This window comes from Cibotium barometz, chromosome 28 (assembly GCF_041138505.1).
Source record: "Cibotium barometz isolate CiBa-2024 chromosome 28, ASM4113850v1, whole genome shotgun sequence".
Lineage (NCBI taxonomy): Eukaryota > Viridiplantae > Streptophyta > Polypodiopsida > Cyatheales > Cibotiaceae > Cibotium > Cibotium barometz.
In genome coordinates, this window is record NC_141073.1 from 55,397,216 (window position 1) to 55,419,266 (window position 22,051).

The following is a 22,051-nucleotide window of genomic DNA, read 5'->3' on the forward strand; positions in this document are numbered from 1 at the left end:
AACTCTTACTCCTTGTTCCAATATCTTCCACGACACACGTGTGGGTATCGTCGGCGACCTAGAGCCCAAGCACCGTATGGTCAGTACCCTCTAGGATCCTTCGCAGGCGACCTAGCGCTTCACTCATAGGTCGCTTCCTTGGTTCCTCATCCACCGTACCGGAAGCTCACCATTTTAATCGAACTAAGGCTGGTCAAGACCTCGGTCGACCTTGCTACGCGAGACATCCTCCATTGACTCTCCGTCAGCTGTTGCAACTTATCAGATTAGGTCTCCACGACCTCATTCACAAGACGGTCAAAGTGCTTCCCCAGCATTCTTGACATAAAACAGTCATTTAAAAACAGGTCATAAATACAGTTTCTATAACGAACTCTTATCTTTCCACATTGTTCTACATCAAACCACATTATTTAATTCCACAACCATTTCATAAGTATTCCTATTCTCATCCAATCACATCATTTTCATCTCATCAAATCTTTCCTCATCAGATCTCATCCACTCGCATCTATCCATATTCACATCTCATCACATCACATTCATTCACATCTCATCCATTCAGACCACATCACATTCACTCACATCACATCTTATTCATTTTACCTCACATCTCATTCATTCACATCCATCATATTCACATTCATTCAAATTCATCACATTCACATTCATTCATATTCATCACATTCACATTCACATTCACATTCACATTCACATTCATTCATATCCATCACATTCACATCCACATATATTTATGACACATCACATCTCTTTTCATCACATCACATTCTTTTACATATACATCTATATTAATTCTTTCACATACTCATTCAGATAAATTCTTTCACATATACATTTATATCCATTATCATCACATACATTCACTCACATCCCATATCATTCATTTACGTTCTGATTCACATGACATCACATCTCATCCATTCATTCAAATTGAACTGATTCACATCACATCTCATCACATCTATTCACCTCACATCTCATCACCTCTATTCACATCACATCCATCCATTCATCCATTCATTCACATCTATCTGATTTACATCACATCTCATCACATCTATTCACCTCACATTCTCATCTCTATTCACATCACATCCATCCATCCATTCATTCACATCTATCTGATTCTCATCACATCTCATCACATCTATTCACCTCACATTCTCATCTCTATTCACATCACATCCATCCATTCATTCAAATCTAACTGATTCACATCACATCCCATCACATCTATTCACCTCACATTCTCATCTCTATTCACATCACATCCATCCATCCATTCATTCACATCTATCTGATTCACATCACATCACATCTATTCCCCTCACATTCTCATCACTAGGCCAAAACAGATAGAAACAAGATCTGTTATTATTCTGAAAAGGGGATTGATTATAGGGGGGAGAAATTGGACATCTTGAGGGGCTAGGGGAGGAATTTTACCTCCTACCCCACTTAAAAAACGCGATATGTCCTCATCTCGCAGGTGGAGTATGATCTCTTTCATCTTCTTCTTCTTCTTCAATTACTTCTAGCGTTACTGCCTTGGAAGTGGACGGCCGATTTGGGAACAACTCTCTTTGACTTGCCCTATTCTGAGGCAGAGGTTTTGCATTACTTTGGTTTGACACTGCGGGTTGGTTAGAGGGTCTGCGGATAGAAACCTGATTACTCTGGAAGGAAGGAGCTGGAGTCTGGAATCTTGATCCTTGATTTCCCTGCCTTGAAAACCTTGATCCAAAAGGAGTTAGACAATCCATACTGCGATGTCCAAATCCTTGACAAATATAGCATTTCACTCCCTTGTTCGGTGAAACTTCTGAAGTTGAATTCCAGGAGATTGAGTTTCGGAAAAAGGACATTTCTTCCATTCTAGAACTTCCCATATCCTGGGCTTGACCCTGATATCTCTTAGGCGGTGGAAGGTTGGAATCACCTTCTGGCACTAAAAACTTTTTGAAAGGTGATGGTGCTGGCTTTGGTGGGACCTTGACATCAAAGGCCTTGGAGAAATCCTTCGCTATCTGCACTGCTTCGGCCATGGAAACTGACTTGGCGTTCTTCACCAAATATTCAAAGGTTCGTTCAGTCTCCGAATGAACTTGGCCATCAGCTGTTCTTCATTCAGCGGTGGCGAGTATTTGAGGAGGAGAGCGAACGCTTGGTGATATACTTCAATAGTTTTGCTCTCCTGGGTTAACTCTAAGAATTCGTTCATCTTTGTTTCCAAAAAGCCGGGAGGACAGAACCTCGTCCTTAGGTAAATTTTGAGATCATTCCATGTTTGGGTATTCCGATCCGGACGGTTTGTCTCGCAGTGGTTTCTCCATGCCACTTTGGCTGTTTCTGTAGAAAATATGAAAGCAAGAGTAAAACTAGAAATGAAACAAGAACAAATGAAAAACAAAGAGTTACCTTGAGATGAGTGTAGACAAGACACAAGATTGATACATTCATTGATGTGACACCTACAATTTATAGGTGAGAAGTACAAGATTGAGTAGACTCACTTATGGGATAAATGTAGAGGTGCCGCATGGCACTAGACTCAAGACACAAAAACTGAACTGAAACTAGACTAGAGAAATAGTACACCTAGTGTGCACTTATTTCCAACACCCTCCTTAAGTGGACACTAGGAAAAAGACAAGACTATAACATGACAAAAGATAAGACCAAGACAGAGAGACTAGACAAGGATTGAGAGACAAGCTAGAAGACAAGATGGACAAGACTAGAAGACAGACATAAAGACTGATAGACTGAGAGACAAGACATGAGAGACAAAAGATCCTGAGACACCCCTCCTCAAGTGATATCCTCATATGGGTCCACAAGGATAGGGACAAGATGGATCTAAAACAAGACACAGTCAGATTGATAGACAGATAGACAGACAGACAAGACTAGATAGACAGAAGACTGACTGTAGACAAACAGATGGACCTTGAAGACATCCCCTCCTTAAGGGCAATCTCTGCCTCTTGGGTAGGGACAAGAGAGAGGTCAAAAAGCATAATGAGTAAGACACTAGAAACCCTTGACCTACATCATCGGTGGTCGAAGTGGTAGACAAGAAAGGTGAAGTAATCAGAAAGCCCATTCCTCATCATGTGAGGAATGAACAGCAAGATCTGCTGATGTAGATGCTGCAGCAACATGGGCTGAGGTAGATGCAGGGGCTGATGTAGAGGTTTTAGAGTAGCAGTCCTTCTCCCGGTGATTATCACGGCCACAAATGGTGCATGGATGAGCCTTGAAGCAGTCCTTCTCCATATGATTAGTTTTTCCACAATGGGTGCAAGGCTTTCTTACCTTAGAACCTCCTTTCTTTGCTAAAAATGCAGTGTCAGTTATCTTTTGTTGTTTTGTTCTTTCCTCTTCTTGGAGAGCATTGATGATACCTTCAAGAGTAGGATTATTGTGATACTTGAAGGTAGTGACAAGAGTAGCATAGGTGTCAGGTAAGCTTTTGAGAAGCACAACAATAGCAATATCTTCGGAGATGGGGGACTTCACTGATGCAAGCTGAACCATAAGACTGCGAAAATAATTGACATGAGAGGCTATAGTAGCTCCCTCCTGCATATATAGATCAAAGAATGAGATCATAAGTGCAATCTTAGAATTTTTAGAGCGGGGTCCAAAAAGGGTATCCAAAGTGATCCATGCTCGAGAAGCAGACTATATGTCGGAGATGTGATGAATGTAATCATCTCCAAGACCGAGCAAGATGATAGCATAGGCTTTGTCATTCTTGGCAGTGGGAGCATAAGTGATAACTTGCTCAATGTCGGAATCTTCGGGAGCAGCATGGTGAACAACGTCCCAAAGACTTTCTTTCATAAGATGGCACTTGATTTTGATTTGCCAAGTATGAAAGTTGGACCCATTGAATTTGTTGATAGACATGAGAGAATGAGTAGAAGAGGCCATGTGGGAAGGTCTTACCTCTTGCTAAAATGCAAGGGCAATGTCTATTCCCTTACAAAATTGCAGAAATGAATGAAAGAAGAGATCCAAACTGTTTTTAGAAGCCGGCTCTCTCACCACTTGTCAAGGCCATAGCATTTGACAGCCCATCGAAGCATGAGGAACTAGCAGTTTGCAGACATGAGGATAAGAAAAGGACTGACCAGCAAACTGAAGGAGACAATGCACAGTACCTTGTAGACTCTTCAAGAGGAAGCGATGGCAGAACTGAATGCAGCAAATAGCTCGTTAGGAGGAAAGTCGATCTGCAGCTGCCTTGAGATGATGCGCACCCTTGAGTCGATGAAGAAGGTAGCCAAAGGAGAGCTGCAACAGTACGGCGGGCAGCAGCAGCTCCAAGCGAGAGAGCAGTAGCAGCTTCACGAAAATGAGAGGAGTACGCAGCAGCTACTGGAAAACAGGCCGGCGTAGGGCGGACAGCAAAAAAATTGGCGGACAGAAGTTCAGGCCGGCGCAGCCTGTGCAGAATGTAAATAGGCTGGTCCTACAAGCTGAGCGCAGCTAGGGAGATGGTGGCCTGAAGCTATGGCGGGCAATACAAGGCAGGAGCAGCTTGCTCTGGTACCATGTAGAAAATATGAAAGTAAGAGCAAAACTAGAAATGAAACAAGAACAAATGAAAAACAAAGAGTTACCTTGAGATGAGTGTAGACAAGACACAAGATTGATACATTCATTGATGTGACACCTACAATTTATAGGTGAGAAGTACAAGATTGAGTAGACTCACTTATGGGATAAATGTAGAGGTGCCACATGGCACTAGACTCAAGACACAGACTGAATTGAAACTAGACTAGAGAAATAGTACACCTAGTGTGCACTTATTTCCAACAGTTTCTACTATCTTCAGCCTTGCAAGAGCCATTTTGCTCTTCTCATCGTACCCGGTGACATCAAAGTACTCTTCCATTGCTTCGATCCACTTCTCCACAGCCTCGCCCAAGTTTTTCCCTTCACCCTTGAAAGATCCAAGCTGCGAACTATGAAGAGTTGTACGAACATCCAAGTCGAGCTCTTCCTCATCGAGTTGGGGGTTATCATTGCTACCACGATGACCTCGATCCATGTTCCTATCAATACGAAAAATCTTGTTAAGTCTCTTTATTTATGATTCAAATCCCATTTTTGATTCATCTGATTCCGGGGTTCTTTAGATAGGTCGGCTGCCCACAGAATCGTGGGATAAAGATATTTGCATTATCAGATAACAATTCATTCAGAACATAATATTCATATCTTTAACACAATAATGGTCTATTAGACCGAATTTTTCATCTGAACAGTCCTCCATGGGAGATTTCAATTTTATAGATTTTTAATTTGTCATCCCTTAACTTGATCCACCGGGTCAAGAGTTAATAGTAGCAATCTGTCAGCACAATCCACTAATCTCATAGTGATTTGCTGAAGTCATTATCGTCATTCTAGTTACGAACATCAACACAGGGACTCGTCCCATTCATTCTCATTGTGGTTTTGCTGAGTTTATCGCTTTTCAACCAAAAATTTAGGAATCATCATTTTTCAATTAGAATCCAATTCAACTCATCAATTCTCAATTAGAATTTTAAAATCATATCAACCACATTTGAATTCATCATCTGGATAGCATTTTAGCTTATAATTTCAAGATCTTAGATTTACTCGTATATACTGCCAGTAAAGAGTTGCAGTTATACCCTCGGTATATACGGGTAGGCATGGTCCTTGGAACGATAAGGTAAATACCATCATGTCTAGGCCTCAAGCAAGTCAGGGATTCCATATAATTGCAGTACTTCCATCTGAAGACCCAATTATCAATTTAGGAATTTCATTCTGAATATCAATTTGTATGAGTTTCATCACACAATTCCAACCTTTTACTGCTACTTCATAAATTTATGACATTCTTGGCTTCTCGATTGATCCACTTTAGCCAAAATTGCTCTGATACCAGCTGTGAGATCCCTATCCCCACCGCGCAACGAATTCAGGGGTGCTAGCAGCGGAAGTAGCACTTCTTGCGCGGAGCAGGGTCCCACACTCGGGGCCTCGCCCACGGATATCCGGACAAGAGACTAATCCATCGGTTTTTCCAAAACCGAACCCGGAAAAACTTCCCTTGCCTGGAAAGCACGGGCGATTCCTCTAGGATAACTTTTCTAATGTAGTCAAAAGCCTTAACTAACTGAACTGATCTGACCGAACCCGTAAGTCCCATAGTCAGATCAGGGAAAAAATTACACTTGGATCATAGAGACCAACGCTTTTTTCCTCATTGAGAGGCACAGTCGTTGATTCTTTTCCATAGAACAATTTTTTGTCCGGGATTTACTTCATCTATCGTACCATAACAGAATTGAGTCTCAATTTAGGGATCCATCAGTCCAGCCTAACCCCATCCAGTCCCGTGGGTTAGCCAACCGCCCAACCACTATAGTGATGGGATCCAATTAAGAATTTGGTTAGGTTTTGTCCTGTGTATCAGGGAAAAGAGTTCCCAGGTCCCCTAGCCGATTCCTGCAAACTTAAAATTAGTCACACCACTTACACATCCAATATGAAATTGCCTTTTTCACAAAATCAGTTGTCTTTAAAACAATCATTTAATGAAATCATAGAGTCACTGATCATAATGCTCAAAATCTCCGGTTAAATTCTTAATTCCAATCATTTCTTCATCGGTGTACCTATGGCATCATTGGCAACCAGAACGCTCACCACCTGTCCACTCAGGGTGCCTTTTCGATAGTTCCTAGCTCATAGTAACCGGCAATATATTCACATAACAAAATGGAATCTCCGTTGAAGATCAGCAAGATCAACCAACGGATCCATATAAAAGAGCCATGGACTCATCCGTTGAGGACCAGCAAGGTCAATCAACCAGATCCATGCTCGAATTCAGAAAACAACTCTTACTCCTTGTTCCAATATCTTCCACGACGCACGTGTGGGTATCATCGGCGACCCAGAGCCCGAGCACCTTATGGTCAGCACTCTGTAGGATTCTTCGCAGGTGACCTAGCGCTTCACTCATAGGCCGCTTCCTTGGTCCCTCATCCACCGTACCGGAAGCTCACCATTTTAATCGAACCGAGGCTGGTTAAGACCTCGGCCGACCTTGCTACGCGAGACGTCCTGCATTGACTCTCCGTCAGCTGTTGCAACTTATCAGATTAGGTCTCCACGACCTCATTCACAAGACGGTCAAAATGCTTCCCCAGCATTCTTGACATAAAACAGTCATTTAAAAACAGGTCATAAATACAGTTTCTATAACGAACTGTCATCTTTCCACATTGTTCTACATCAAACCACATTATTTAATTCCACAATCATTTCATAAGTATTCCTATTCTCATCCAATTACATCATTTTCATCTCATCAAATCTTTCCTCAATTTATCCTTCCCTGAGTATCCACAGTCTTTGGTGGACTACCTCGAAGCCATGAACTTGCTGCCAAGCTAAGCAGGAGGGAATGTCACGTGCATCCATGCATTGTGTGGTACATGGTTACACATTGGCTCAACAATAGCGCAAGAAACATGAATAGTAGTAGTACCTTGGTAGGATATTTTGTCGTATGCCGTGACCCCTTTGTGAGCCCCAGTCCGGGACGTGTCAAGTACGAGCTACGTAGGTTAGCCTCCCAGCCATATAGGTCTGTTAGGTCAGTCCTCTTAACCCACTTTGGAGAATTTAACAAAAGTAGTCCTCATGTAGGTGCATGTAGATGTTAGCTTGTATGCATAAGAGGCATGTTAGTTTCCTACATGTAGTAGGGGCCAGCCCTAAGGCCAACCCAAGGAGGGGTAGCCTTGCAAAAGGTATTAAATACCTTTAGCCACCAACCAGACCCAGTTGTGGCAGCCCTAGAAAGGGCGTGGGCAGCAGTCGGCCAGCAACCAGACAAGCCCATGACCCAATTTCAACATTTAATGCTAATGGACCCAGTCATGGCAGATAATAAACAGACTGACAACAGGGTAAATCAGCTGACTTGCTCCATGTGGACATATATAAAGGTGACCCAGCCTCAGTCCATAAATCATCAAATAAAAATCAAGTTCTTAAGCATCAGTCAAGCATGTGTGCTTAGGCATCGAGCCTTTGCATACTTTTAGCATTCTTTGTGCTTTCAAGCCCAAGGCATCAGAAGCTCAGTCTCTTCTAGTGTTCTCAGCATACCAACCCTCAATCTCGGGCCGGTGTATTCTCTTCAAAGATAGCTTCACAGTTTGCCTACAACTTATGCACAATTTTGCCCAGCGTTTGGTCACTTTGTCCTTGCGTTTAGCGGTTAGTCAGACAGTTGGTCTGTTCAGTAGTTTTAGCTTGTATTCAGTTCTCTAGAAGAAATAAAGCAAATACCCCTGCTCGTTGGGGGGGGGGGTGGGGAGAGACTTTAGCGGGCAATTTGGGACGTACACAAAACGGCATTCAGGACATCATTTGGCTTGTATGAGTTTTTGGTTATGTCGTTTGGACTCACAAATTCCTGGGCCACGTTGAATAGAATGATGGATCACATTTTTCGTGACCATTGGAAAGTCACAAGTGTGCTTTTTGATGACATCTTGGTATTCTCCAAGAATGAGGAGGAATACCGCCAACACTTGGCTATTGTGTTTGAAGAGCTTTGTAAGCACAAGCTCTTTATCAATGTCAATAAGAGTGAATTTTTCCTTTCATAGATTCATTATCTGGGATACATTGTGTCAAAGGATGACGTCAGGATGAATCTTGCAAAGATAGAAGCCATTCGGAATTGGCTTGAGCTATTTTTTGTACACGAAGTACGAAGCTTTTTGGGTTTATGCTCATGTTACACACGTTTTATCAAGCACTTTGCATGAATTGCTTCGCCATTGCATGAGCTCACTAAGAAGAAGGCAGTCTTCAAATGGATAGTGTTGATGAGAAAGAGGCTTTCTTCACCTCAAGGATGCCATTATGAGTGGGCCGGTATTAGTCATCCCAAACTTGCAGAAACCTTTTTGTGTAGAGTGTGATGCATCACGAACTTGCATTGGGGCTATTTGGACAAAACTTCTTGGGGCTGATTTTATGGTCATGACAGATCATCAAAGCCTAAGGTATTTCTTGATGCAAACAAAGCTTTCGCAGAAGCATATGAGGATGGCAAACTTGGTTGCAGTGTCAGTCTCACATGGGGACTTATCCGTCATGCGTGAATTGTATCATACAAATACTGATTTTGGGCATATATGGACTGATTTAGAGGTTGGACATGTACATCTGTTATGTAATCAAAGAGGGGTATCTCACGAAGGATAACCGCCTATGTGTTGTGTTAAACATAAGGCCAAAGGTTATGGATGAGTGCCATGATCCTCTGTATGCAGGACATAGAGGTATCATACCTACTACGGGCATCATACATGGGGACTTATCCGTCATGCGTGAATTGTATCATACAAATACTGATTTTGGGCATATATGGAGTGATTTAGTGGTTGACATGTACATCTCTTATGTAATCAAAGAGGGGTATCTCACGAAGGATAACTGCCTATGTGTTGTGTTAAACATAAGGCCAAAGGTTATGGATGAGTGCCATGATCCTCTGTATGCAGGACATAGAGGTATCATACCTACTATGGGCATGATTGAGCGCCATTTCTTTTGGCCAAGTATGCGCAAGGATATTGAGGCATATGTATGTGCACGCATCACATGCCATAAGGTCAAGTTTGATAGGTAAAAGGCTCCAAGTTTGCTTCAGCCATTGCCTATTCCCTCACAGCCATGGGAAAGTATTGCAATGGACTTTATCATAGATTTCCCTCGTACTCAACAAGGCAATGCTGCTACTTGGACCATTGTTGATAGGTTCAGCAAGAAGGCACACTTCTTGCCAAGTTGGAAAGACTATTAAGCTTGAGCATATAGTCAAGATATTTGTGGCATGTTGGAATATGTAAACTCAGGTTATTTGGTTGAGTGTGTGAATAGACCTTAGAGGTGCAAGATATTATCTTGTGTGATGTGGAAAGATAAGAATGCCACATGAGATATCGTGTGAATGGTGTGAGCCACATGAAAGAATGTGGAAAAGGGATTGCCACATGGCATGTGTCACGACACGTAAAGGAGATTGGGCTAGAGGCTATCTATATTAGAAGCCTCATTGTATGGTTTACAACACATTGCAATAGAGATGAGTTGAGTGTGTCTATTCTATTGCATTAGTGTGCTAATTATCATTATGGATTTTCTTGATTATTTTGAGCCTCCTTAAGTATATGCTAATTATGTGATTACACTAGGCTTAGCACGATTTGTATCAGAGCAAGGTTTAGCTAAGCCTAGGTTATTTGTGGTTGGTATTTTCCTTATGTTTTTTTAGTGTTTTGACAGAGAAAAAATGGCACACTCGTTATCATGTGGAGGCTACATCATTTGAAATGTTGAGAAGAAGGGGGAGCTACCGTGATCAACAATCTCAAGGAGTTGCTGTTAAAAATGATTTTTTGAAATGGTGCAAGTTCAGTGTTGTAATTTTGGTTGCAATTTATGTTAAGATGCCTATGGATTTGGGCAAGTTGGAGAGTGCTTCAATGAGAAGCACATGTTGATGCAAGAAAAGTTGTTGGGTTGGGTGCTCAAGAAGGTTGAGCATGTGTGGTGTTTTCTATGAGGAAGCACATGGTGTTGCACAATAGGGTGCAAGTGAAAGCTTGGACAACAAGCTTTGTATGAGAGAGATGGTCTATCCAACCAGCAAGAAGCCATAGGATGGATGGCTCTAGTGGCCTTAGATTGGGCCAAGAGGGAATTAGTGCCTCAAGGAAGGAGGCAGCTAGGAAACTTGCAGCAGAAAGAAGGCTTATGAATCCCTAGTAAGCTCAAGCGAGGTCCTCAATGGACTTGAAGATGCAACCTCTTGATTGTGAGCATAATGGGGAGCTCACTATAGACACAATGTTGGCTGTGGTAGCTTGCCCAGCTCATCATCAAGAGTCCCAGGGAGATAGCACAGTCACACTTGGGGTTGTGATGGTCTGCCTAATTTGACTAGCAGAGCCAAAAGAAAAGACGATGAAGCTGGAGGCTATGACACGACTGTAGCAAAGAGAAGAACTCAGTGGTGATAGTAGCTCCAGAACAGTAAAAATAGGCGGCGGCGGCATCATGCCGCATGCATCCCGCACTTGGATGCCATTTGGATGTATCTTTACAGTAGGTGCAAGACTTGAGTGGTAACTGGACCTTTGTGAGCCCTTGTCCGGGACGAGTCAGCGAGGGATCCATTGTAGAGGGTCATGGTTAAGTGTGCAAGTCTTGCACGTTTGTGTAACCCTCTGGAATGATGTAGAGGTGTACCGGGCATTTATTAGGCTTCCAACCGAATGCATGAGCACTAGTCTAGTGTCAGGAGACAACGCCTGTCACAAAGCTGGTTTATGTAAATTCTTTTTATCTAAAGCTGGGCAATTCGCCCAACCACCTATCGTATGTGTTGTGTGGGCGCGTGTGCGCGTTCTCTTTAATGCTAGCTTTCATCATGGCCTGAGTCCGCCCTTCACCTCCAAAGAAGTGATAGAAACTTGGTTCAATGGTTTATCTATGAAGATTTGTCTACTACTGAACATATCTTTATGCATGAACCTGCACCTAGTCTTGAGTGCTGATGGCATGAGTGGGAATGCCATAGCATGTAGTCTATGTTATGCATGATGGAGTTGATGATTTAAAGCTTTGTGAGGAGATTCTCATGGATTCAAGACTGCACTTTGGCTTCTGTTAAGTTTTTGAACTTTCCATTGGGTGTGTGTGTGTGTGTGTGTATGTGTGTGTATGTATACCTTATTATCTTTATCTTATTCTTGTCTGATTGAGGTGCATATAAATAGAGTTTTTGAAAGGGTCTATAAAGTGAAGTGTAGGGTTGCGACACATCTCACACATACATACACGTGGACAGCAGCCAGGGTACGCAGCTCGTGGGTAGGTGCAGGTGCCACATGGCACGTTGTAGGTGATGACATGGCAGGTTGGCCGATAGCGATAAAACAAGGCTGACCAGCAATGATGGGACCTATATAAGCGTGCATAGGAAAATTGTCATGTTCATTTGTAATGAACAAGGGAGTGAGCTATAACTGTCAAGGATTACATCTCATCACACCTCTATTCACCTCACATTCTCATCAAATTGTCTGCTCAAAGCAAGTGGGCTCAACTTCCTGTATTCCTTTTACCATGTAAGCATAATGATGGGCTGTATATCCATCATATCTCAACCTATCAACTCAATGGAGGATATCTCGCGTAGCAAGGTCGGCCGAGGTCTTGACCAGCCTTGGTTCGATTAAAATGGTGAGCTTCTGGTTTGCTCAACTCCTTTTGGATCAAGGTTTTCAGGGCAGGGAAATCAAGGATCAAGATTCCAGACTCCAGCTCCTTCCTTCTAGAGTAATCAGGTTTTTATCCGCCAGAATCATTTCTCATCACTAGACTTTCTACATAGTGTTTCTTTTAGACCGTGGGCTAGCCAAGAGTCTTCTGGGTTGTGATTTGACGTCTTCATTTCTCAGCTATCTTTTGTACCAGAGATTCAGTTGGAACACTTCTTTCTTGTACATAATAGAGATTGGTAGTTTAGGACTTGTGTGTGTGCTGTGTGTGTTTGATTCCACTGCACTTCTTTCTATCTTTGACAACCCTAGCACATAGGCACAAGTGTTCTACAAGCGTTCTTACATGCTGCCGTAAGTGCAAAGTTGCATGTCAAGGTATTCTTAAAGTGCATATCAAATTTTTCAAGTGTTCTAGAAAGATATTGAGCTTTTTAGATTCAAGTTTTTGAAATTCAAATTAGCAAGATTTCGGTTTCCTTTTCAGATTCAAGTTTTTGAAACTCGAAGGTTTGCAAGATTTCAGTACTTGAAGGCTTTCAAGAAACAATGTTCCCAAGAAAGGACACATTTGAAATTTTCTGCAAAGAAAGTGTGCCAGCTGTCAGCCATATGAAAATATGGTTATTTATATATGTATATATATAATTCATATAAGTATGCACAATAGTGCAAAATTTCTACATTGCTTACTAATGGCTTTAGCATGCACAAGTCGTGTGATGTGCTCTTGTAAGATTCATGCTTGCATGTTGCTATACACTCAGTATCAAGGTTCTTAGAGCACTGAAAATGTGCATATCAAGCTTTTCAAGTATTACATAAAGATTTCAAGCTTTTCAAATTCAAGTTCTCAAACCTTAAGGTTTGCAAGATTTGGAAAACTCTCAAGAAACAATTTTCAAATAGATACAGGTCTTCTATGCTGGCTTTCTAGGTGCTTATATTTGTATGTTGTTATGTATGTGTGGAGGGAGAGAGAGAGAGAGCTCTTCCACTTAAATAATGTTTTTAAATCAATTTCAAGTTACCTGCCTGCCACCTCATGTTGCTATACACTCAGTATCAAGGTTCTTAGAGCTCTGACAATGTGCATATTAAGCTTTTCAAGTATTACATAAAGATATGAAGCTTTTCAAATTCAAGTTCTCAAACCGTAAGGTTTGCAAGATTTTGAAAACTCCAAGGATTTCAAGAAACAATTTTCAAATAGATACAGGTCTTCTATGTTGACTTTCTAGGTGCTTATATTTGTATGTTGCTATGTAATTCATGGGGGGTGGAGAGAGAGAGAGCGCTCTTCCACTTGAATAATGTTTTTAAATCAATTTCAAGTAACTTGCCTGCCCACCTCTAGTTTCAAATTTTGATCCTAATTGTTAAGAGTCTTCCGTATGCTTAGGGAAAACAAAGTTGTTGAACAACTCAAGTGCTTAGGTTGGAAGCAAAAATTTGCAACAAGCTGGCCGACATTCATTCAGGTATCTATCTCACTCTTTTGTTCACGTCTTTTTGAGCTTTAATAACGACGCACAAGCTTGCTCTTAGGAGAAGCAAGGATTGCTCATGAATCTTATACCTGCGTGGGTAACATGTGTTCGTGCAGGGCAACTCTTGAGTGAGAGGGGCAAATGAAGTGCACCTTTTTTGTGAGCCCATCAGGGAAAATCTTCATGACGAGCATACCCACCCGTGAAAAAGCAAGCCTGGGGGCCTCTCGCTCGACTATATTTCTGCTATCCGCATCATCGTGGTGGAGAAGGCGGCCTGCCCTTTCCTTATCTGGAAAGGCTTGGAGGAGCCTGGGTGCCCCCACTCCTGCGTCTGACAAAGGAGAGGCCAAGCAGGATGACCTTGCAACCACCGCCTACATAGTCCAGCGAGAGAGAAAACAGGATGTCTCCGCCCCTGTTGTCATTGCCCACACCTCCTCTGCTGCTGCTCCTAGTGTTGGATCAGAGTTTGGCAGCATCTATGAGCTTGTGGACCATCTCCGCACAGCTCGATCCACAGAAGCCTTGAAGCACCTCGTCTGTGGACGCACCCTTCAGCTTTCCACGGAGACTATACTCTTGCTTTTCAGCCGTCTGCAGGTGAAGTCTTTAGGGTTTCCGCTTTACTTGTGGGTGAAGGCCCAGCCAGGCTTTGAACTCAATGATGATGTCTTCTTCACAGTGCTCCGAAACTTTGTCAGGTCGCAAAAATGGCATGCCATAGAGGAGCTTTACGAGGAGGCACAGCAGCACAAGGTTACCCTCACCAACGACACTTTCTTTAAGATTATCAAGGAGCTTACCAAGGCTCGTAGATTCGACCTTGTGGAGAGATGGTTCAACAGAATGAAGGGCAACTTGCAGGAGGCTACACCTGCATTTAATGGCCTTATGCTGGCATATTACAAAGAGAGAATGTATGATAAAGTAGTCGGTGTGTTTGACAGAATGAAGGCGGAAAGTATCCCTCAGGATTTGACATCTTTCTGCATTATGCTTTCTTCCCTCAGAGATGCAGGTGAAGCAGAGAAAGCAATGGAGTTGTTTCTAGTAATGCAAGAACAAGGATTACCCCTGGATAGGAAGGCTTACAGCATTGGATTTGATACTTTGGGGAAGGCTGGCAAGGTTTGGGAGGCTGCCTCTCTTTTCTTACAAATGCAGCAACAAGGATTGCAACCAGATCGGGTAGCTTACAATTCACTGATCCATGCCTTTGCAAAAGCCAAAATGTATGAACAGGCCAGTGTAGTTTTTAAAGTTGCTTGTACCCAAGGTGTTTCACTCGACCCTATTATATTTTCAACCATGATGAAAATGTATGCAGATGCAGGGATGCCAAAGAAAGCACACGGAGTGCTTCTAATGATGAAGCAGGCTCCTGTCAAGACGCATGAGTACGCCTACCACACTGTTATCAATGCTTATGCCAGGGCAAATTGCCTAGAGGAGGTTCTGAATGTCTACAAGGATATGAGGATGTCTGGATGCACTGTGCGCGAAGTCACTTACGCATCTATGATCAAGGTTTATGCAAAACTAAAAAATGAACAAGCTGCAGAAAATATTTTTCAGGAAATGCTGAAGAATGGCTTCAACAAAAGTGTAGTTGCATATTGTACTATTATTGATCTGCACAGTAAGATGGGTAACATAGACAAGGCTATGTCGAGGTTTGCTGATATGAAAAGGGCTGGTTGTCGGCTGAATACATGGGTTTATAATATCTTAATAGACATGTTTGGTAAAACCGGAAATCTTGATGATGCTCTTGTTCACTTTGAAGAAATGACTGCAGCACGAATCTTTCCAGACAGTATCACATACAGCTCATTAATTATGGCCTCCTCCAGAGCCGGTCAATATGAAAAGGCCATGCAGCTGTTTGCCAACTTAAAGGCTGCTGGCATCAAGTTGGATGCAGTACTTGTTGCAACTATGATAAATGCCATTATAAAGGCTGGCAGATATTTTGATCTTGAAATGCTGGTTATAGATGCTGGTAAAGCAGGTGTGCAAATTGATCAGCGCATGTACAGGTCAGTGTTGAATGCTTTTTTGGATGCCAACCTTCACGATAAGGCTAAATGGCTAAAAGAAAGCCTCGAATCCAAGCTCTCATAGGTCTGTGCTACAAAGTGCAATTGTTTGATTTTGGAAGAGAGCATCAACAAGATTACTGACACCACTATTGAGGAGGATTGCATGGCAACGCCAAGGATAATCTATTATAGAGTGGTCTTAAGTCCCAACTTTTTTGCAGCACACATTCTGGGTTGTCGCCGTGGTATTCTTGTCATGGAGCTTCAAGTGTCTCTGCGCTATTTGGGGCTCATGGATTGCAATATGTTTTAGTGACAAGTTTGCGGAGGCAATTACAGCCAGTGACAGTTGAGTATCTAATCCATTTTTTGATTATCACAGGCATGCCTTTTACAGTCCCACATACACCACTGTGACAGAGGCTGATCAAGGTATCAGATGGTCGGGTGAAGGCCCTAAATGTTGCAGCACTATTTTCTTTTAGTCCAAGTTAACTTGTCATGATAAATCTTTTAAAAAATTTGGGTAGACATTCTAGAATATGATGGCGGTTTGAAGAGGGCTTATGCTTGACTGGCAGGTCTGCCATTGTCAGTTTTGTGTTTGACAAGATTTGTGCCTTTACTTTAGGGACTTAACTAAAGAGGGGCCATTGTATGAATCACTGATTTGATGAAGGTGGAAAGGAATTTCATGAGCATCAGATTCCAAGTATGAGATACCAATCACATGTGAAATTTTTTCAAGCAGCATCAGTGAGGCCATGTTAAAGGTTACATCAGCAGCATATCTGAGTTTTAGCCTTACAGTTGATTTGTATGCTGTAAGTGGGTGACAGCTTTTTTTGGTTCCACTTGTTAGAAACACACTCACTGGGAGAGAAGAGGAGAAAGAGAAACACTTGATTACATGAACACACCTTCTTGTACAAGAGAGAGAGATAAAGCACAAGGGTAACTTGCTTCAGCTTGTTTGCACTTATAAATAATGTTACATGAGGGTCCTTTATATAGGCAGTGGACCTGGCCTCAAAGTGCATGCAGTAAAGCGTATTCACACTAACCTTACACTTAATTAAGAGACACATGCACATAAATATAACACTTAGGTCTCACAGATAGAGGTGGTGATCCCTTCGTGGAGGCGAGTTTGTATCTAGCCTTTCGTGGTTGTATTTATCCCTTTGTGGCTGGTTATTTGTTAACTAATAGAAGGATGTTTTTCCCATAAAACAAAATATAACACTTACGTATGCACTCCGATGTCCACTCAAGGAGGCTCACAAGTGGAGATACGCCGTAAACCCTACATCTATGGCAGCAGTAAAGAGAAATCGGTTTACATATGGTGGTAGTGTGGTGGAGAGCGCGTCATCATACCTTTTTTTGGCCATTACTTTCTCAGGACCGATCTTCACAATTAGGCCAGCAGCAAAAACATGGATGGCACGAGGGCATGGAGCTTTGGCTAGGCTCACGAGGCAATGTTTCTAGGCCCACTTCCAGAACCAAGCACAAAGATGTGGCTCTTTGATACCTTGGTCACTCCCGTGGTATCCTATGGGTTATCTTTTTGAGGACCAGATTTAGGGCAAAAAGATTGGCAAAATTTAGAGAGGATACATATCTTGATGTCCAAGATGATCAGGAGCAAAGCATCAGTACCACGAGAGATCATCAGAGTAGAGTTTGGAATTGCCCCCTTGGTAACGGATGCCCTTTTCAAAATAGTGATATACTTAATGCCGGGTATACGCACTAGGTAGAGATTGCCTCCCTCGATTAGCCCTAGAGTCCTCAATGAGACTGGAGACACACGGAGTAGTTTGTTCATGGTATGCTCGTGCCAAGAGATGGTTCGCTTCACTCCCCCTAAGCATTGATGGTCTACCACCTTTTTAGTATAGCCTTGACATCCCCCTCTTACCCCTCACGCACTAGGAGATCAACCGCCTCATCTGCACAGACCCCACTCAATTAGACATTGTATTACGTGGCTAGACCTTCAAGAGCTGTCCCCACCAAATCTCAGTTCTACAGTGAGCATTTCCTTATGGATTCATACAACCGCCACACTACCTACAAAGGCACACATCACGTGCCAGATTGGCCAGATTCGAGTCTCATCAAACTCGGTGAGGATAGAGACAGGGAGTTATGGGGGCATACATAACGAGTAGATGATCTATCAGATGTGTACCATTGGGGAGGTAGAGATATCGGAGCACTATATCTGTAGATGCCCAATATACGAGGCCGATACCATTGCCTATTCAGGGAAGGATTTTTCCCACCCTCCAAGGTGATGGATTATGAGGATCATCGTTACCTTGGCCTATTTTTGTTGGAGATGCATCGCCACAACGATGGACTATTTAAGGCATAGAGACAAGGACGGGACACATCAGAGAGAGTCCTCATACAAATTTTTGCCCAGATAGTCCTCGAGTTGACTAGACATCGTATGCATGAGCAGGGGGAGACCCAACTCAGGCACACGTGCTAATGCCTTACCCAAAGCACTCATCAGCGAGGGGTCACCATTGAGAGAGCATGCCAGATCTGATGGGCGTGACGTCCACACCCAAAGATCTCCATCGAGAGAGAGAGAGAGAGAGAGAGAGAGAGAGAGAGATTAACGTTTCCTAAAGGCCGAAACGGCCCATGAGACCAAAACAAGGGACAACTGATGATGATGATATCTCATCATAACAAATCTGAAAGAAAGAATGAAAATAGTAACATTCTAAGAGAGTTAAGTGCTGAAAGCTGAATCGCTGAATCGTCGTGGTAAACTCCGCCGGTGTGGCAGGCAATGATATTGATTGATTGTTGTTGTTGTTGTTGTTGAAAGCTCACCAAGTACATGCTTTTATAGGCAAGCAGCCTTATCTTTTGACCCAACAAACCAACTAGATGAATGACACATGGCATGGCCATTGACATCATTGCTTACTTCACACACATAATATCTTATCCACCTAAGGATAGGTTCACACACATAAGCACACTTACACATAAGTACACTCATAAGGAGTGTTCACACGTAGTTACACACTTTGGCTACAAGCTACCCTTTGACTTTGGAACTTGTACAATGATAAATGGTGGAGCTCTTGGTGTGCTACTTCTCTTCTGACGTCGTTTCCAAGCCATGAATGCTTGGGGTTCACATACTAGTGATGATGATCTCGTTGATGAATGGGAATGCTTGAAGAAGATTGTACACGCAACCCCCACACATAGTAGTCGAAGCACCTATGTGAACAAGTGCTTTGGGCTTTATAAAATTTGACTTTTAATCCAAACTAATCTTATCTATAGATAAGATTATCGTGTGGGAGAGGCAGTGTTGACGATGGTGGGGATTGTGACTGCCAGCAGCAGCAGTTGGCAGAGGCGTTGGCAGTCGGTGGAACAGCTGAATTAGAGGCGATGGCTCTGTCTAGGTGAAGAAGACCATTAGAAGAGCATCGGGCATATTAAATCCTTAATAGCTCGCTGCAGTAAAAGCGACGTGGAGAAGTTGATTGCTCTGAGTGGAAGGCCAGGTCACCGAAAGCTGTGGCGTAGCTGCTAACGACGGGAGCAAGGCCAAGCGTAAGTGGCGAAGTCTGGGCGGCTGCAGCAGGTCGTGTAGTGAGAAGCGCCCCTGGTAGCTAGGCTGAGCAATGACGTTGGCAAAGCTAGGAACGCCAACGGCAGCAGATGAGGGCTTGCTGGGGTTGGAGGGCGAGCGAGCAAGTCTGCAGTGTAAGTGAATCCGTTGCAGGTTGCAAGCGTTGGTCGAGAGAGCAGCAGCAGCAGTAGTCGCAAAGCAGAGCAACAACGTTGGGCATAGGAGTCCTCGTGTAGGCACGGCCCCAACAGTTTGTGAAGGTCGAAGGATTTGATACCAATTGATGGCATGAGCCTAGTTTTTGAGAGGTGAAAGGGAAGAGCTATGGTGGGTCAAAGATTTCCATTGTGAGAGTAAGTGAGAGAGAAAAAAAATTGCACGAACTCAATGATATTGATTGATTGTTGTTGAAAGCTCCACTCCTAGATGCTTTTATAGGCAAGTAGCCTTATTTTTTGACTCAATCAAACCAACTAAATGAATGACACATGGCATGGCCATTGACATCATTGCTTACTTTTCACACACACAATATGTTATCCATGTAAGGGTGGGTTCACACACATGAGCACATTTACACATAAGTACACTCATAAGGAGTATTCACACGTAGTTACACACTTTGGCTACAAGCTACCCTTTGACTTTGGAACCCATACAATGATAAATGGTGGGAGAACATACCATACAATGATAAATGGCGGGAGAACATATGTCGTTGCCAACAGATGTGTCTCACCTCATAGATATAGATGCGGATGACATGACAAAACCTTGGGGCTTTAGCTAGGCAGTATTATTTTGTATTTTTCGTCTGTTTACCAGTTTTTTGCAACACATAATCTTTGTAGTCCCTTATGTCTCATAGACGTTATGGTCTTTTGAAGATGTTTAATGTTTCTTTCTTTCTTTCTTTCTCAACTCCACAATCAATGATGTCGTAGAAGTGAAAAACTACACTGGAGTTCTTGCCTCATTGCACTATCTCCCGGATGAGCTATCCGCATGTGACCTACTGCCGTAGCTCATGATGAAAAGCTCGAGTCCTCCAAAGAAGGTAATTAATGGTCCTTTGGGAGCAACCCATGACCAATCAAGGTGTTGCCAACCTAGATCTCTAAAGCACCAGTGTGCACTATGATGTTGCTGATGAAGACTCCATCTAGGTAACTTGGGAGAATCAATCTCCCTGTGGATTCAAAGAGATGTAAAAGGCCAACTCAAGACTACTTGCTCCTCCTTTACGTGCCTGCTCAAACCTTTTTTTCTTATCTCTTCAAGTAACAGTGTTAAGCCACCTCAAAATCAAGAGGCTTATCCCTATGTCCAACTGTCAAAGAAGTGACAAAACTACGATAAGGAGGAGGCAACTTGCTCAAGAGCATATGTGCGTGTTTGGAAAGATCTTGTGGCCCTCCTGTTTGTGTAGGGGCATTGTTGTACCCTTATGAAGGTACAATTGGACGACTTGATTATATAGGGTTTTATTAGACCGAGTTTATCTCCATGGGGAGCACTTGTCCTCAAAGATGATACTTATCGTCTTTGTGTGGATTATAGAGGACTTAATATGTAAACTATAAATAATAAATATTGTTTTCTGCATTTCGATGATTTGTCGTGTCAATTAGCCGAAGTGCAGAGTCTTCTGTAAGATAGATCTAAGATCCTTTGTCATGCCACATTCATTGAGTCAATTAGCCAGAGCAAAGGTCTTCTCTAAGATAGATCTAAGATTTTATCATCAAATCAGAATTAAAGAAGTGTGTCTCATGAGATGACTAATGTTTATCATGAGTATCTAGATGACTTTTTCTTGTTTTCTTGGATGCCATTTTTATCTATTCAAAGAATGAGAGTGATCATGAGATTCATCAAGGAAAACCTTACAAGAGCTTAGAGACCACAAGCTTTACGCGAAGATGTTAAAGTGTTTGACAGAATTGTTTACTTGGATCGTGTGATTTCCAAAGATGGTATTCACATGAATTTAGACAAAGTCAAGAGTATCCTTGAATGACCAACTCCCAAGAGCGTTAGAGATGTGTGAAGCTTTCTAGGCTTAGCACAATATGAGAGAAGACACATTAGAGACTTTTCAAAGATAGTTAGTCCCTTGATAGATTTGACCAAACATGATTCTAAGCTTGTTTGTAATGAGAAATATCAAGAAGGTTTTCAAGCTATAAAGGACAAGATGACTGATAATTGTATCCCTAATGATCCCAGAGATTGGAAGGCCATTTGTTGTAACTTGTGAGGCAACCGAGGAACAAATAGGATGTGTGCTTTCTCAAGATGGGACATTGGTTGCATAAGAGTTAAGAAACTATGTCAGCTTGCTTAAAAGGTATATTGCTAACCTTGATCATATTTTACAGGACAATGGCAAGATGACAAGCTCTAGGTAAACCCGAAGATAGTCTTAGATAGAAGAATATTTCTGAGACTAGGGAGAGATAAGAGGCTATCTCACATATTTACTGGCCCATTTAAGATAACTTAACT

The 22,051-nt window shown here is 42.4% G+C and overlaps 1 protein-coding gene and 1 long non-coding RNA gene across 4 annotated transcripts in view; both read left to right on the forward strand.

Annotated features, from left to right (window-relative positions):
• Window positions 1–16,910, forward strand: part of LOC147622964 (Pentatricopeptide repeat (PPR-like) superfamily protein) — a 32,771-nt gene extending 15,861 nt beyond the window's left edge. For 2 of the 3 annotated variants that reach the window (XM_086822579.1, XM_086822577.1), the window contains exons 2-3: window positions 13,792–13,870; window positions 13,996–16,910. In XM_086822579.1, coding sequence (XP_086678705.1) covers window positions 14,021–16,006 — 1,986 coding nt within the window. In that variant the 5' untranslated portion in view covers window positions 13,792–13,870; window positions 13,996–14,020 and the 3' untranslated portion in view covers window positions 16,007–16,910. Of the gene's footprint in view, window positions 1–12,876; window positions 13,871–13,995 lie in introns of all 3 variants that reach the window. The other variant, XM_086822578.1, reaches the window with a different exon arrangement.
• Window positions 16,911–19,125: 2,215 nt separating this feature from the next.
• LOC147622965 (uncharacterized) lies at window positions 19,126–19,952 on the forward strand. Its single transcript, XR_015269591.1, has 2 exons — window positions 19,126–19,261; window positions 19,315–19,952. It is a non-coding gene; the product is annotated as an uncharacterized LOC147622965 (long non-coding RNA).
• Window positions 19,953–22,051: the final 2,099 nt, after the last annotated feature.